This window comes from Limulus polyphemus, unplaced genomic scaffold, assembly GCF_000517525.1.
Source record: "Limulus polyphemus unplaced genomic scaffold, Limulus_polyphemus-2.1.2 Scaffold1003, whole genome shotgun sequence".
Classification (NCBI taxonomy): Eukaryota; Metazoa; Arthropoda; class Merostomata; order Xiphosura; family Limulidae; genus Limulus; species Limulus polyphemus.
The window spans coordinates 171,796-187,431 of NW_013666613.1; the positions used below are offsets into that span (position 1 = coordinate 171,796).

A 15,636-nucleotide genomic window follows, 5' to 3' on the forward strand; every position below is an offset into this window, starting at 1 on the left:
ATTTCGACAAGGTTTTGTCATCAAACCTTGTCGAAATGTTGTACATTTGCTGTTATGTTAAACTTATATTAAAGTTTTTCTTCATTACCCACTCAAGCCGTCTCCAGCCATTATTATACTATTACTATGAGGAACCAAGCCCTAAAGTATTTCATCCCTCTAAATATCATAAATAAGAATCTTACAGGCCAAACAGTGCTAGGCTATCTGAATCCTAGACACAAACAGTTCTATTTTGAAAGGGTTTTTGTATGTAAAAATAGGATTATGTGTGTGTGTGTGTGTGTGTGTGTGTATATGACTGCTATGTGGTATTCAGGTTTGACCATAAAAGTGTATTTCTATAAAGGGTACTATATCATAGTATATGTTAATCTAAAAACAAAAAGAAAATAGATTACTGTCCAGAGAATTGACTTGTCAATAGTGTTGGGCTCCAAATATGTCTATTGTTGGCCATACTGCATTCCTCTTGCACAAAATAGTAGGAGTGTTCATGTACATATGGTACTGTACTTAGCCACCTTGCTGTGGCAAATAAGCTTCAATGAGCTTTCCTTGGTCATACCTTTCAAAAGAACTTGTAAAACCATGAAGAAAATGGCTTCATAGAGCTGAGGAACCAGATCATGTTTTGCACAATATATTATATGTGTTTGTGGCCATTACTGTATTTTGTGTAGGATTTTGGATTGGGCATAGTTTTGCTCCATTATAGCCTGAAAACTAGTATGAATTTGGCCACACTGGTGGGCAATTCAGATTCCAGTTAGTGCAAGGAATTCAAATCTTTATTCAGAATTTTAAACTTTTTAAAAAGAGTACCAAACGTTTTATTGGAGAATCAACCCACTAAACATATCTTCCTGACTCACAGACTGGGTGTTTAAATTTTTATAATTTTTGTACATATTTTACACTTAATGATTTTAAAAGATTTTCAAAATGTCGTTTTTCTTCACATATTAACAACCTATAAAGCTAATGCCAATTTTATGATGATTTCTTTTTTTGTAGAAAGCAAAATTTCTTGGTCTATATGACTGGCAACGGGAAAATAATAAAGGAGAAAACTACGTACTACATGATGGCCCTCCATATGCAAATGGTAAAGTTCATCTTGGTCATGCTGTTAATAAAGTGAGTAAAATTTGTGGTTATTAAATAGCTTCTTAAGTTTCAATTTGTTTTTTTTCAACAATGTTTTATTGCTGAAATTGTATCTTTTTATATAAAAATATAATTTCTTAATATACACATTTTAAACATGTATATTATCATTTCTGTTTGGAAATACTCTTTTAAATACAGAAGTTGTTGTTAGGGTTTTATTTAAAAAAAAATAATGGACATTTATTTAAGTTTGATTTTGAACTTAAGTCATTAACAAAGGATTTCATAAGAATCCCCCCCTTTTGTTTTAGCCACTGGGATAAGTTACAAGAAAACATTTAGATTTTCTTGTTTGATTTCCAACAGTAATTGCACTCTGGTGTTTCATGTCAGTTTATCTTTGATGTAAATAAATCTCTTTTCTTTTTTTAACATACATTTTTATTCTTAAATATTTAATTAAAAAACATACACAGAAAAAAAGAATGTAGATTTAAACATCTGTACAGAAAATTCTATGCTTTATAAAGAAAGCTAGGTATTTTGGTATGTAGTAATGAAATTGAGACTTTTTTATTTGTTAGCTGAAATGCAGTTTTGTACTTGGCATGATAAAACTTTTTTTCTTTGTGTGAAGACTAAGATAAACTGAACAAAGAAAGCTGCTACAAACTACTTCTCCTTAGTAAAATGAATGATATAAATTTCTGTAGTTATTGTTGTATAGAACTAGTAATATAAATAAATGTAAGTTTTGTTAGATGGTCAAAAACATATTTGACAACCAAAGTTAAAAACTGGTAAATACAAACAAGCAGTTACTTGTAATGTCAGGGGTAACTGACCAATTTTTATATTTGAAAATTTAACATTTTTTCAGATAATGCAATTATTTTTATAGTGATTTTACACAGTTCTTTTATACAAATTTAGGAGAAAATTATTACTCTCATATTATTAATTCGATATTTTTTAAGGGGAAATAAAATCTCATGAGCTTTTGCTATAATAATTTTTTTTCCTTAGGTTTTGAAGGATATAACGGTGAGATACAAAGTCTTGAAGGGATTCCGAGTTCACTATGCACCTGGTTGGGATTGTCATGGTCTGCCTATAGAATTAAAAGCTTTAAAGTCTACTCACAACACGTCTCAAAAACATTCATCTTTAGATATTAGGAAGACAGGTAGCTATTTTATTCCTTAAATTTTTTTTTTAAATTCAAAGTTATCATTTTATCATAGAGATATAGTAGCTGAAATATTAATCTATTTTGAAAAAATAATTACAAAAGTGACTTTTTATTCCAACTGTACAAAAATATCTTAATGTTTGTGAAATATACTATTAATTATGGGAGTTTTTCCCATCTGATCATGTACTTCAAAGTTTCATAGATAGTTATTAAAAGCTTAATACATTTTTTCAAATAAAGCTCTAAAGTCTTTTTTATTTTATATTTTTGTGAACTGTAAACAGATATCTACATTTTTAATATTACAATTGTAACTAACGTCTGATTTTCTTAAAATTATCTGATATTTGTTTGCAGAATAAAAAAGTGTAAATATGAAGATCAGTAACAGAAACTTAAACTGAGGCAGTCAGCATTCTAAATTGTAATGTAAATGAAATATCCTGTCAGCCAATGTTCCTATTCAACTATCTTGTTTTAAACAAATTTTACCATGCAAAAAACAATAAAAAAACAAGCACCAACCCACCTCAAATAACTTTTGATTTATATATCCATTTAATACAATTAAGAAATCATAAATATCAACAAGTGAAATATTCCACAATTCATAATATTCAAGTTGCATACCACCACCCTTTAGTATAAAAATTAGTCTTCCAGCAGGTAGCCTATAAAAGCCCTTTACAATTCTAAAATTTAAATCACATCACTTCTAGCTCCTCTGCTTTCCAACTAAAACAGTACAAACACTGGAGCCTCAACTCATATCTCAAGTTTTGAAAACCAGGTATCATTCTTGTTGTTGTTGTTTTTTTTTGTGTTTTTTTTTATGTACAGCTCAGAATTTTCTGTCACAGTGTGACCAAAGCCTGTTGTATGTTTTGTACTATAAATGTAATTGTCTTCACAATGTTCAAATCAACAGAGTAATGTCAATTCTCCAGGTTATCATATTAGCCTGTCTTTTTTTACTTTTAGTATCTCAAAGAAGAGTTTATGATTTTTACTATTTGAAATAAAAGTAGTAATATATGCTGAGAAGTTCTAAACACAACTTTAGAGCAAAATCTGCTATTTTATACATATTAGATTACTTCAAGGTTGTAAGTACTTGTATAAGATATTTGCTTTTATAACATACAATGTTGTCATCATTTTATATGCATACTATACTGTACATAAACTATTACTATTCCACACTTAATATACATATCATTGTAGTACATTTAAGTTTTTCACTCAAGAAAAATGAAGTTAGTAATACTAATGAAGCAAAGACAGTAATACATTTTGATTTTCTTTATCGGTACTTTATAAATTAATTGTATTGAAATTATTTTTGTCTTAAATTTAACAGTGAAATGTACTTATGTATTTGTTATTTTGGCTCATCAAGAAAATTATTTTTATTTAACAGCTCGTGAATATGCAAGACATGCACTAGAAACTCAGAGACATTCATTTAAACGGTGGGGATTGCTGGCAGATTGGAATAATTTTTATACGACATACAGTCCAACATATGTAGCAAACCAGTTACAGTTCTTTTATAGTCTTTATGAAAAGGTATGTCCACTATTAGTGCATATACTGAATGTAATATTGTCATGTATGAATTTCTGAGTACTCTCTCTCTTTCTTAGTGGTAGGTAACATCATCAGGCTCTTAACAAAGAAATATCCTTGAAGAGCTATAAATAATGAAAAACTATTTTGGATTCCAGGTTTAAGCCTGTTTTTTGATCAAAAGTTTCCTTTCTGCAAGTGAAGTACTTAGGCAAATAACAGTGTACAGATACGTATATATAACTTGTGAAGTACACTACAAACATATAAGAAAATTATACTTATTGCAGCACACACAAATCTTTAAAACAGAAATACATTTTAATTTTTTCTGAAACTATACCTATTATAGTGTACTGTAACTTCTTTTATCTGTGTACTGTATGAATTTAATTTAATTTCTCATCTGTGGTTTATGGTGTTGAAAGTTTTGCCCATTTGCAGTTGGTGAATATTTTTTAGTTTTGTATATATATACAAAATTTATATATATATATATATATTTAAGATTATTTGATGGATGATTATTTATACAGGAGTAGGAGTTTTCAATTTTTTTTAATTATATATTTTTCTTTACTATTATCACTTTCTTCTAAGCTAACATTCTACTGTAGTTCTCACAACAATTACATCAATATCAGTAAAGTCTGGGATACGGTGTTTTAAGTAGAAGATGGGCCTCTTTATGCTTAGCTTTGTTGAGATGACTTAAGCCAATTAATTTAATTTTGGCATCCAGCAAAGTTCACTCATTTCCAAGGGCAAAAGTGCAACATAGAATTAAAAACTTTATTGAAAATAAACTTAATTTTTTTCCATCCAGTTGTTGTTTTCAAATACTTCAGAGTTGAAATTTATTTAATTTTAGACATAAAAATTACAGTTATTGATTTTAGGCTGATTTTAGCTCACTTGGAACAAAAACATTTGTATTTGTGAATTTCCTGAATTTATAGCACTCATAACCCCTTGAAAGAAAGTCAAAATAGTACCAATTTAAACCCTGTGACTTCAATATAAGTATGCTTTTATCTGTTTTAGCCAATTACTGTTTCTTAACCTTGGTTTTCATGGTGTTATGTAATTATTTAAATCTCAGCTTTGAAAAATTATAGGCTAGTGATCTAAACATGTAATGAAAGCTCTTTTTGTTCTTTTCAACTGTATAATCTAGTATGGCTTCTAGTTCAGTGGAGATTTGCATAAAGATTCTAACAACATGATAATAGCTTAGCTTGATAAATTTTTGCTAGAAAAAAACGTGTTTGTGAACACTTTATGCCACAGTTATACTCCTGTTTCTTGTCTTTTTGAAAAGTTTTACCATTTTATATTTCATTTAATTATAATGTTCCAGTATGATAGGAAACATTTTTCGTGTAACAGGGTTAGGTAGGCTTAGTTATATAATTTTGCACTTGACCATATAAAGTTTCATTTCAATGACAAGGCTGTTATTTGTTAGGTTTATGTTTACAGTAGGATTTATCAGCTAAGTTACTGCTTGAATGAGTAAAGAAAATCACTGAAAAGAAAAGTAAACAAATGTGTATAAATGAATATAAAATGGGCTTAAAACTTATTACATACATTAAACAGAACCTTCTGATTAACAAATAAAATAAAAGTTGGCTTGCTTATGATTTTAGGTTATTTTTATTGTATGCTAGTGATCATAAGCACAGTGAAACTGTCTGCAGGGTTCTTCAGTTCAAAACAAAGATAAAATTACAGTTTTATAAAATAAAAATATTTATTGGAAAGTTTTACAAGACATAAAAATAAATAACTGAAGTCTACAAAAAAGGTGAGCATTTTTAATTGTTTATTAAAAAACATACTACAATAACATCTTTTCAAATTTTCAGAGCTGAAAATGTACACAAATATTTCAGTTTTCAGAAGCTACACATTTTGTAGAAAGTTCATGTCAATTTTCAAACTATTTCATCTGTAGTTTTTTTTGCAAATCAATAAAAAAAAAAATAATAGAACAGATGCATCAAGTCTACACAACCCGGGTGTTTAATAAGAGTCTTTAAGAAGCAAATGTTATATATGAAATCACTACAAAAGTTCTGTATCTGCAAGCTTTTTACTCATTTTGATAATTTTGTTTTGTAAGACCTTGTGAGCTCTTAATGTATGTAGTTTATAGATAGTGACTGTTAATTTGTTTTGTTCATCACCTCCTCAGGGTATCTGAAAAAATAAATGTTGATATCATACGACCGGTTTACTGCTAACTTCTCTGCTAGTACCAATAAATTATTGAAAATTAGGCATTATGTACATAGACAAGTGCAGCTGGTAAAATTAGAGGTACAATAGGATCTATGGGTACCATTTGGACATTAACAAAAGCAGCATATGTGTAAGCATGTTGATCAAATAATACCTGAAGGCACCTTAATTTCAGATTATACTGAGAAAATTATACAATCATTATACGTTAAAATCTTTTTAAAGTTAAAAAAATATTCTAAACATCTCTGGATAAGTACAAAAAAGTAAAATCAGAAGCAGGTGCTGGTGGTGATAACCAATATGTTTTTCATCTCTTCTATAAGATGTATTTTTATCCCAATCCTGTGAATATATTGTTCATGTAAATCAGGAATAGTTCCATCTCTGTCATTATGAGAGCTTGCTTTGATGGTCAGCAGAATATAGTCTATATGGCAATGGAATCATGTATGTCATTAGAACACAATCCATAGCTTAAACTTTGATCCCTACAGAATAGGAAACAGATTCATGATGATTGTCAATGGAAATGAGTGGGTTAAATTGGGGCTTATATCCATTTTTGTTGTATTTTTACTTGAATTTATTTTTTAAGAATGAAAGTATGTCATAGATTATGGTTATTGTTTAATATCACAAAGTCACAATGAAGATTTATTAATATAAAAAGTCAGTAGTGGGCTCTCACATCAGGTAAATTTATCTCATACTTTACTGGTACAGTCTGTTATAATATCATGTTTATTAATGCATTTCACCTACACCTTAATTTAGCACCCATGACACACTTATTGTGTAATTCTATAAAAGGATTTAGTTTTGAAGATAATTTTTGTTTATAAACTATCAATTGTATTGATTTGTTTTGTTTGTCAGATACTATATATTTAAATAGATAAATACATTTAACCACTAGTATAAAGATTATTATTATAATGAATGTAATCATGTAAAATCACTGATAAAATATGAAAAATAATTCATGTTATACATGACTTGAAACTAAACAAACCAAACCATAATTTAGATGAAAATCTGGAAGTTGATCTCTACATGTTAGAGATACTGGGTAGAGAATAAAGAATAGAATAGCTGATAGTGTAAGTATACACTGTGTAGCTGTTTAATTTTTCTTTTTTCTCTCTTTGTTTTTTACTTTTCTCTCTTAAATTTTATTTATTCTTAAGTATTTGAGTTCATTTCCACCACATGCACTCACACATTCATATTTAAAACATAAATATATTTTAATTTTTTTCTGAAGTATTCTGAAAGTATCATGTTGTTTATTTACCAATAAAAGGGACTTGTGTTTCAAGACTACAAACCTGTCTTCTGGTCTCCTAGTAATCGGTAAGTGTGTATGGTAGTATCAGTTAATACTAGCGTTTAAAGAAACCCTTATTTTGAAAATAGATCTTCTATAAATTAAAGAATAACTTTAAAATGGTTAAAGTAGTAACAAATGAACCATTTATAATGCTTAAAGTAGTCAAAAAATTAATCATCCATAATGCTTTATTATTTAATATTCACTAAAAATAAAAGCAGTATTCAAATAAAAAGAATTAACAGAGTATAAAAAAGTTATAAAAGAAAATAGTAATTTATTTAGCATATAATTTTCTTTATTTTAAACATTTTTTCTTTCTAAGTAAGATGTTATGAACTGAAAGTTGAAAAAAAAATATTTAGAATTCGTTACAGGGACATTTGCTTTTGTGAAAAATTTCTTTTTATTTTAAGAATAAAACATTTTATGTCAATGGGGATTATATCACATGTTATTACTTTAGTTAAAAAAAGTGTGACATGCATAAAAATTTTAATGATCTCTATAAAACATGTTGCAAAGTTCTATTTTTTCTGAAAAATATAATTTGATAATTTCAAAATTAGGTAAGACTTTTAAGATGTGTAGGTAATTGTATTGAATTTCATTTTCTTAAATCAGTACAATTAACCCTTGTTTTTATGAACCTAAACTTGCAGCACAGCTTTAGCAGAAGCTGAGCTTGAGTACAATCAAGAACATGTGAGGTAAGATAAAAATACTATTTGATCTTTTAACTCTAAGGATTTATACCAAAAGGCATACTACAGTGCATAGGGTATGTTAAGTGAACTTTGTGGAAAAGATAGAGATGATTTAATTAATTCTGCCTGAAAATGTTTGTTTTCGTGATTAGAAATCCTTTGTGTATATTGTTTTTTATATTTTTTTTCAGTAAATAAAATGTTCTGAATATGAAAAATATAATTATCACATTTAATGATAAACATTCAGTGTTTATTTTGAAAACAAAAATTGAAAAGTTTCTTGCTTTAATTTAGTAATATGAAATAAATGTATCAAACCTTACATGTTCTTAAACTCAGCAGCAGGAGAGAATGTTTTTATTAATATTACTTTTATTCTCTAGTCCTTCTGTATACGTGAAATTTGAGCTGATAACGATCCCTGAATCAATCAAGTTCTGGGTGGGTGAGTGCTATAATTGTCAGAAATAATAAGAGTTGATGATGGTTCTAAATAATCTATTTATGGGTATATTCTTATTAGACTTGTGTAACTTCAGATTAATGTATGATGGATTTGTTGTAATTTATTCATTTGGACACATATGAATGTGCATCTTTTTTTTTTTCCCCCTTGATAGAAATATACTACACATATTGTACGAATATAAAAAGAACTGTTTAGTAACATGATGGTAGATTAATATTTTTATGGTGCATTTCCTAACTCTTTACATCATATCACAAAATTTGTGTGACACTTTGATTGGAAGATTTTGTTCTAAATGAGAGATGATACACTAGTTACGTGATGAAGTTCTTCTACATGAGAGTTTATACATTAGCTACATGCTAATGTGATTCTAGCTTAGAATACTAGCTTCTATTTATGAATGTGGTGACTTACAGATAGCAATAATATCACACTTATTATGTGGTAGTTTCAATCTGATATTAAGACAATTTTGAATTATGAAGTTAATTTGTGTTTGTAAGATAAGCCATAGTAGTCTGTTTGCAAGGTCATTTGTAACACTGCTGATGTTGTATAAAACATAATTGTTATTAATACAATGTAGAAAGTACTTGTAAATAGAGACTTGTTAGGTTGCAGTTATCATACTTTTAGTGTTCAAAGAGAGAGAATACATTCACAAAGTTTGAGAAAGTTTGGGTTAATTAGCAGTTTGGTGATGTTATTATTACTAGTGAATTATTTAAATGTTTTATAGATGGCAAATTTAGAAATTGTCTCATTCTTGAGCTAGATATTCATACACCGGTTTATGCCCTTATATGGACAACAACACCGTGGACTTTACCAGCTAATAAGGCAATCTGTTACTCTAGTTATCAGCAGTAAGTTTGAAAGTTTGTGTACTTTTTATCATAAATCTGCCTTATGTTTCTTCAAAATTATGTACAAGTCTTTGTAGATTTTATACAGATGTATATATTTAATGTTTTGGATTGAGTATGGAATACATGTGTTTATATATATATATATCAATTAGGGCTGTAGCTAGAGATAATTTACCTGAGGTCCAAACATGACAAGCATGTAGCATTAGCTTTACACATTGCATACCTGTTTCTTGTATAGATAAAAGTATTTCTCACATTAATATCATAAAGCCTTCTTTCCATATGCGAGGTAGATTCTTTGGTCTTCTGAAAAAGCCCACCCACAAAGTATGTTCATTAAATTCATTTCCAAATGCTGATGGACATTGAGCAAAGCCAAACTAGTCACATGGTTTTCATCCACTGAAGATCCCTGCCAAGTGTTCAGTCTTCTCAGTGCACAGAAACTACACTGACATAAACATGATGGTCAGCTTCAGTGTTAAGACAGTGATGGTACTTGGGAAGTATATCTGGGTTGGTTTCATGGATAATTTCCTTTCTCTTTCCACCTTTCTATTTCAGATTCAAAGCCATTACATAGAAAAGCAATATTACCCTTGTACCATGATAACAACACATTCTTAGCAGTGGTATTCAACTTGTACAAATTGGTGGAAACTAAATAGATTCCATGAAAGCTGCTCTTTGGAGAGAATTGACATTCCATCTGAGCTAAAACATTATCAATAAATGGATGATAAGCATTTAGGTAATAGTATTCTCCAACTGATGAGGAAAGTATATTTTGAGGGTAAGCCTGTTTATTGACATTTCATTTCAGGCTGTAACTTTGATCAATGCAGCTAGAGAAACAGCTCTGAAACTTGCTTGCCAATTTTTCTGCAGAGTGCTTCTCTTGTAAGGTGTGCATCGGAATATTCTTCATGGATATCATTGGATCCTCTCTGGAGAGCCATAAACAATGGGTGGGTGAAAGGAAGTACATTTTGAGCCATAACTGCTGCAATTATTGTGTCAAAAGACTTTATTGAAACTCTTGAGTGTTCTTGTCAGGGCTGAATTATCACCAACGTCTTCAATCTCCGTATCAGTTAGTGTTTTATACACCACAGTGAATTGAGCAAGAAAAGTACTCATACTCTTTAACTTATATGTTGATTTTGTCTCTGTTTCATTGGGAATTGACTGACAGTTTCTACCTTGTTCCAGGATCACAGATGAGGCTTTCATTACAAGCAAGAACATCTTTTTGTTCTTTGCCACTTTCTGCCTTAGAATTACTGATGATGATAAAAGTACTAGTTTTATCAACAGTTAAAACAATGTTTCTCACAAGAGGGATATCACTACAGATATGCACAGGGACAAGTTTTAGAATATTGCTTTTGCAATGGATATATGTTGCTTTAGGTCAAGCTTCCCTGATTTTCTTTCAAATCTCACCAACACAGCTGCTTACCACTGACTTTAAAAGGTTCAGTTCCCACACCTGCAGTTTGGTTATTATTGCATGTAAGATACTTGTGGCATCAAGTTTTTCAAAACCTAAGAAATCCTCACAAACTTCTACTTGGCCACATTTAAAGATAATATAGAGGATACAAAGACTCAACTGCTTAACTCCTCTTACAACCATGCTTTCATCAGCTAATACAGAGAAAAAAATCTGCATCGTTTACTTTAGAAGATGTTCTCTATCTTCATTTTCACAGCAAGCAGTGAGCTCATTTTGAATTTGTAGATGTAAAGAATGTGTATGTAATTGTGCAGTACACTCTTAAGTTTTTTTCTCAGGGCAACATCCATTTCTGCTCCCCCATTTAACAAAATAAATAAAGTTGCAGTCCTTTCCATCTTTAACCCAGTTTCTCTAAAAGATATATTTCTATGTCTTAGTAAAACGAATTTGGTGATTGAAACCTTTATTTCTTTGCTCATCTTCACCTTCTGTTAAGAGTTAACTTTTTTCATGATTTGCCTGAGATAATTTGGCCATCCTCCATATTTCAAAATCTAGTTGCTCTAGTTAAGTAAATGAAAATTTGCTGATACCAAACGTTTTTGTAAAGTCATTGTATAGCTGATTCTTGTGAATACACACAAGCAAAGCAAAAGATATGGCTGAAGGAAGCCTATTTAGTTGAGGGAGTGTGTGCATATGTTTGAAAGAAAGCACCAGCCTTTTTCAATTAAGATGAGTTAGAGAGTAGGCATGTATGTGTAGAAGAAAGTGAGAGGGAGAGAAAGAGAACAAATGAAGGCTCCACAAAGTTTTGAAATAATTTCAATACAAATTGATTATGAATAGAATGATTAGAAGTCCTTACACAGAGAAGAAACATAAATAATAGCCCTATTGATCTACATTATCAAAAAAAATCCAGCCTTTTTAATTTGAGACCAATTGGTCATCCTGTTTAACAAAAATTACTATATAGGTCACTTTGGCCTAAAAACAGCTTCTGAAGCTGTGGCCACATAGCCCATGTTACTTCCTATACAAAGTTGTATCTGTACGCCAAGTTTGGAGTTTTAAAGATGTGGTTGTGCATGAGGAACAGACCCACAAAGAGAAAGACATACATTTGTGCTTATATATGTAGATGATAATTTGCAAATAATTAAAAACATATCAAGAAATAGTTTGCCCCAAATTGTGTTGCAACAAGAAAAGAATAAATCAGGTCTTCATTAAATGGAACAATAATAAAAATAGAATATGCTGCAAATCACACTTGACCACACAACACAAATCAGGACACTAAAAGGTAGGGAATTTTGTTTTGGAAACTTGAAATGTCATGCAAAGTACATCTAAAAAGCAGGAGCAATGTACCCGGTTTTGCTTTGATTAAAATAGCTTTAGCAAATTTTTTTTTTTCACACATTGTTTTTTTTTATTGATTTTAATCAAAATATTTAGTTAGGTAAAGAAATCATTTTGATTTTTTTTTTTTGCAAAAAATCACGAATAATATGATTGATTTAATCAAAACAACTCAGGATATTTAAAGCCATTCTTCCGAGCAATGCCAGGTACTCTGTTTGTGTGTTATAATTAGTGATCACTAGATGGAATTGGAAATGGTGTTTTAGCTGATCTCTATTGGATTTATACTAAATTATGTATCATGAACACTGGAGAAAAGCATTACTATTTTTTTTACTGTAGTTTCCTTGAAATAATATTTATCATCTATAACTGCAAATATGTTCATTTATATATAAGTATACACTGTCAAAAAGAAAAATTTTAAAAACCTGAATATTCTGAGCTCATTTCCACAAAAGCCTGACACGAAATAGGTTAATGTCCTTTTGGAGATTTGAGACTACAGATGAAATTGGTTGCATCACTTTTAGCATCATTGTAAAACTTTTCACATGTGCTGAGATGATGCCCCTTTAATCACTAATTCAATTTTTCCAGTCATAGCAGCTCACTTCTACAAATACAGGACTTCAAGTAAACAATAAGCACAAAATGGTGCATCAAAGCTGCAATACTACAGCCAACTGTACTTGTTCTCCCAATCTTTGTTGCACTTTAGCCTTTTAACAACTTTCTCATCTCGTTTTTTTATACTGCTTAATCTTTCTACTACAGGTGGGTGGATTCCACCCAGCCCATATGTAAAGCAGTATACCGTAACTTTTAAAATGAATAAGTATTTTTTATTTCTTATTTTTCTCTTATGGTTAAAATGGCTATATATATTTTTTTTTGAATCTCAAGTTTAAAAGGTTAGTCAGAAGAATGTCTGGTACTGGTGACTGTTATTGTTACTTTAGCCTTAACTCTTTCACTACGGGCTCAGTCCCAGGGACAGATCTTGTAACATTTTGTGCTTGTTATAGTTTTTATTCTATAACTTTTAGTACAGTAAGCATATCTTCACAAAATTATGCAGATTGTCAGTAAACATTACAAAGCAATCGTACAAAAAATATCAGATTTTGAAATTAAATACTAACATTTTTTAATTAATTATTTGCTTGTTCATTTTTTATTTTTGAATGTTGACTATCCAACATGTAAAGTAATTTTGATTTTTAATATTAAAAATACTTTTATGCATTACAAAATTGTCAAATTTCACACATGAATTCTCTATAACCTCCAGATAATTATCAAACATATTTTCACTGTTTTATGTATCTCTGTATGGGTTTTGTCAATTCAACTGACCTCGTAACCACCATAAAAAAAATAGGAAATAGATATAAATTACACTTTTGTTGTTCTGGAATTACTACAAGTTATAACACGAAACCACAAATGTTTAGCCTAAATATCTTAAATCTTATAACATTATACATGTATAAAAAATTTATTATTTTTATTTTATTGATCTTTCAGTAGTGTCTGACTAATATTACAGAAGTTGAATGCTGTGGCACATGTGCACTCATGTTACCGTATCCAAGAATATAAAACTGGCCTTTACAAAGTGACCTGTCTTGGCTGTGTTCTAGTAGACTAGTATTTTATAAAATATAGTCACATTTTGGTTATAATACATTATATATGTATATATATTATTACTATTTACAAATAACTTCTTAAATTTCAGTTATTTTCTTAAAGCGTAGAACAGTAAATAAAGAAGTATAGAAAACATTTATTTCTTCTAGTTACAAACTAGTTATCAAATTTCGCATGTGGAGAATGTAAAATAAAATAATTTTTTTAGGTTTTATATATACATTTTTAAAATAATAAATTACTGTATCAATACCACAAAATTTCACTATAATTTATCAGGCTTAGTAACTAAGCTGTATTTGGGTCTAAAAAATATGATTTTTCGAGCTCAGTAATGTCGTACCTTACCTTTTTGACTATTGAAAGAAAGGGTTTCCCATATAGATACTTAGCAAAGGCTTAGAAAACCACATGGGGGATATTCATATCTTTCGATTAGTTATTCACACATTGCCCCCCAGTGGCACAGCGGTATGTCTGCGGATTTACAATGCTAGAAACCAGGTTTCGATACCCGTGGTAGGCAGACCACAGATAGCCCTTTGTGTAGCTTTGCGCTTAACTACAAAGAAATACAAATACAAATTCACATGTCATAGACAGAAATAGATGTACATATGCAAGTATTTCCAAAAATGGAAAGAGGTGGGCGAGAGGCCACTGTGTTTGATTCAATAAATGTAGCAATATCTCAGCAAATAGAAAAGATAGGAGGCTCTTATTTTATATTCTAGTTGTTAATATCGATAACTTGAGTTTCTAATTTGTAAGAAACTATAGACTTTGTATTTGAACATCACAAACATATAATCTGAACCAATGCTGCATTCAACATACCTTGTGACACACAAAATGAGATATTTAGACTTTTTTTTAATATTTACTTTTAAATTAAGAAATTAACTGATGAAACTTTGGATGGCAACTGCCTGTTGTAGAGACACAAGTGTAGAAGATGATGTTTTGAGAGTCTTTTATCTTCAGGTCAGTGTGTTTATGGTGTTGTTGGTCTTTATAGTATTCTGGTGGATTGTGGAGATCGTGTTATGATCGATTTGTTTATCCCTGTTTCTGATTGGAGGAGAGATTTCCTATAGATTCAACCAATGGTAGCCACAGGTTACTTACCTCTACTCCAGAATCTCTGTTTAGTGAAGGTTTAATTGTGTTAATATAAAATGATTCTTTATTTTTTTTTATCTTCCAAAATTTGTCTGTGTCGATGATTCTAGTTTTTTCCCAGTTTATTATGTGTCCATTTAACATGGTGTGTTTTGCAATGGCTGAATTTTGTGAAGAAATTAACTAATGTATAATACTAAAATCGAATTACGATCTACAGTTTGATACCAAACTTATTGACATACATTCATAAAATAGTAGTTCAATATAATTCTATAAATGCAGTGACATGGCCTTTGACCTATAGGAAGACCCACCTCGGTTGAATTAACATTATTTTGAGTTCATTGTCCACACCAATACTAATGACTGATGTAGTTTTTCTCACAGGATAACTGGTATCTCACAGTGGTGGTTTGTACTTCCTTGTACTTCAACTGTAAGGCCAGCACTCAATAGTAGTTGCTTTTGTTTATATATATATATATATTTTTGTAGGCAGATTTTGTTAAAC

General features: G+C 29.8%; 1 protein-coding gene across 1 annotated transcript in view; it reads left to right on the plus strand.

Moving 5' to 3' along the window:
* Nucleotides 1-15,636, plus strand: part of LOC106461640 (isoleucine--tRNA ligase, mitochondrial-like) — a 54,999-nt gene that overhangs the window by 695 nt on the left and 38,668 nt on the right. Inside the window, exons 2-8 of the mRNA XM_013921477.2 lie at nt 1,018-1,140; nt 2,140-2,299; nt 3,729-3,877; nt 7,431-7,480; nt 8,120-8,167; nt 8,551-8,612; nt 9,415-9,505. Of these exons, the coding sequence (XP_013776931.1) occupies nt 1,018-1,140; nt 2,140-2,299; nt 3,729-3,877; nt 7,431-7,480; nt 8,120-8,167; nt 8,551-8,612; nt 9,415-9,505 (683 nt within the window). The remainder of the gene's footprint in view (nt 1-1,017; nt 1,141-2,139; nt 2,300-3,728; nt 3,878-7,430; nt 7,481-8,119; nt 8,168-8,550; nt 8,613-9,414; nt 9,506-15,636) is intronic.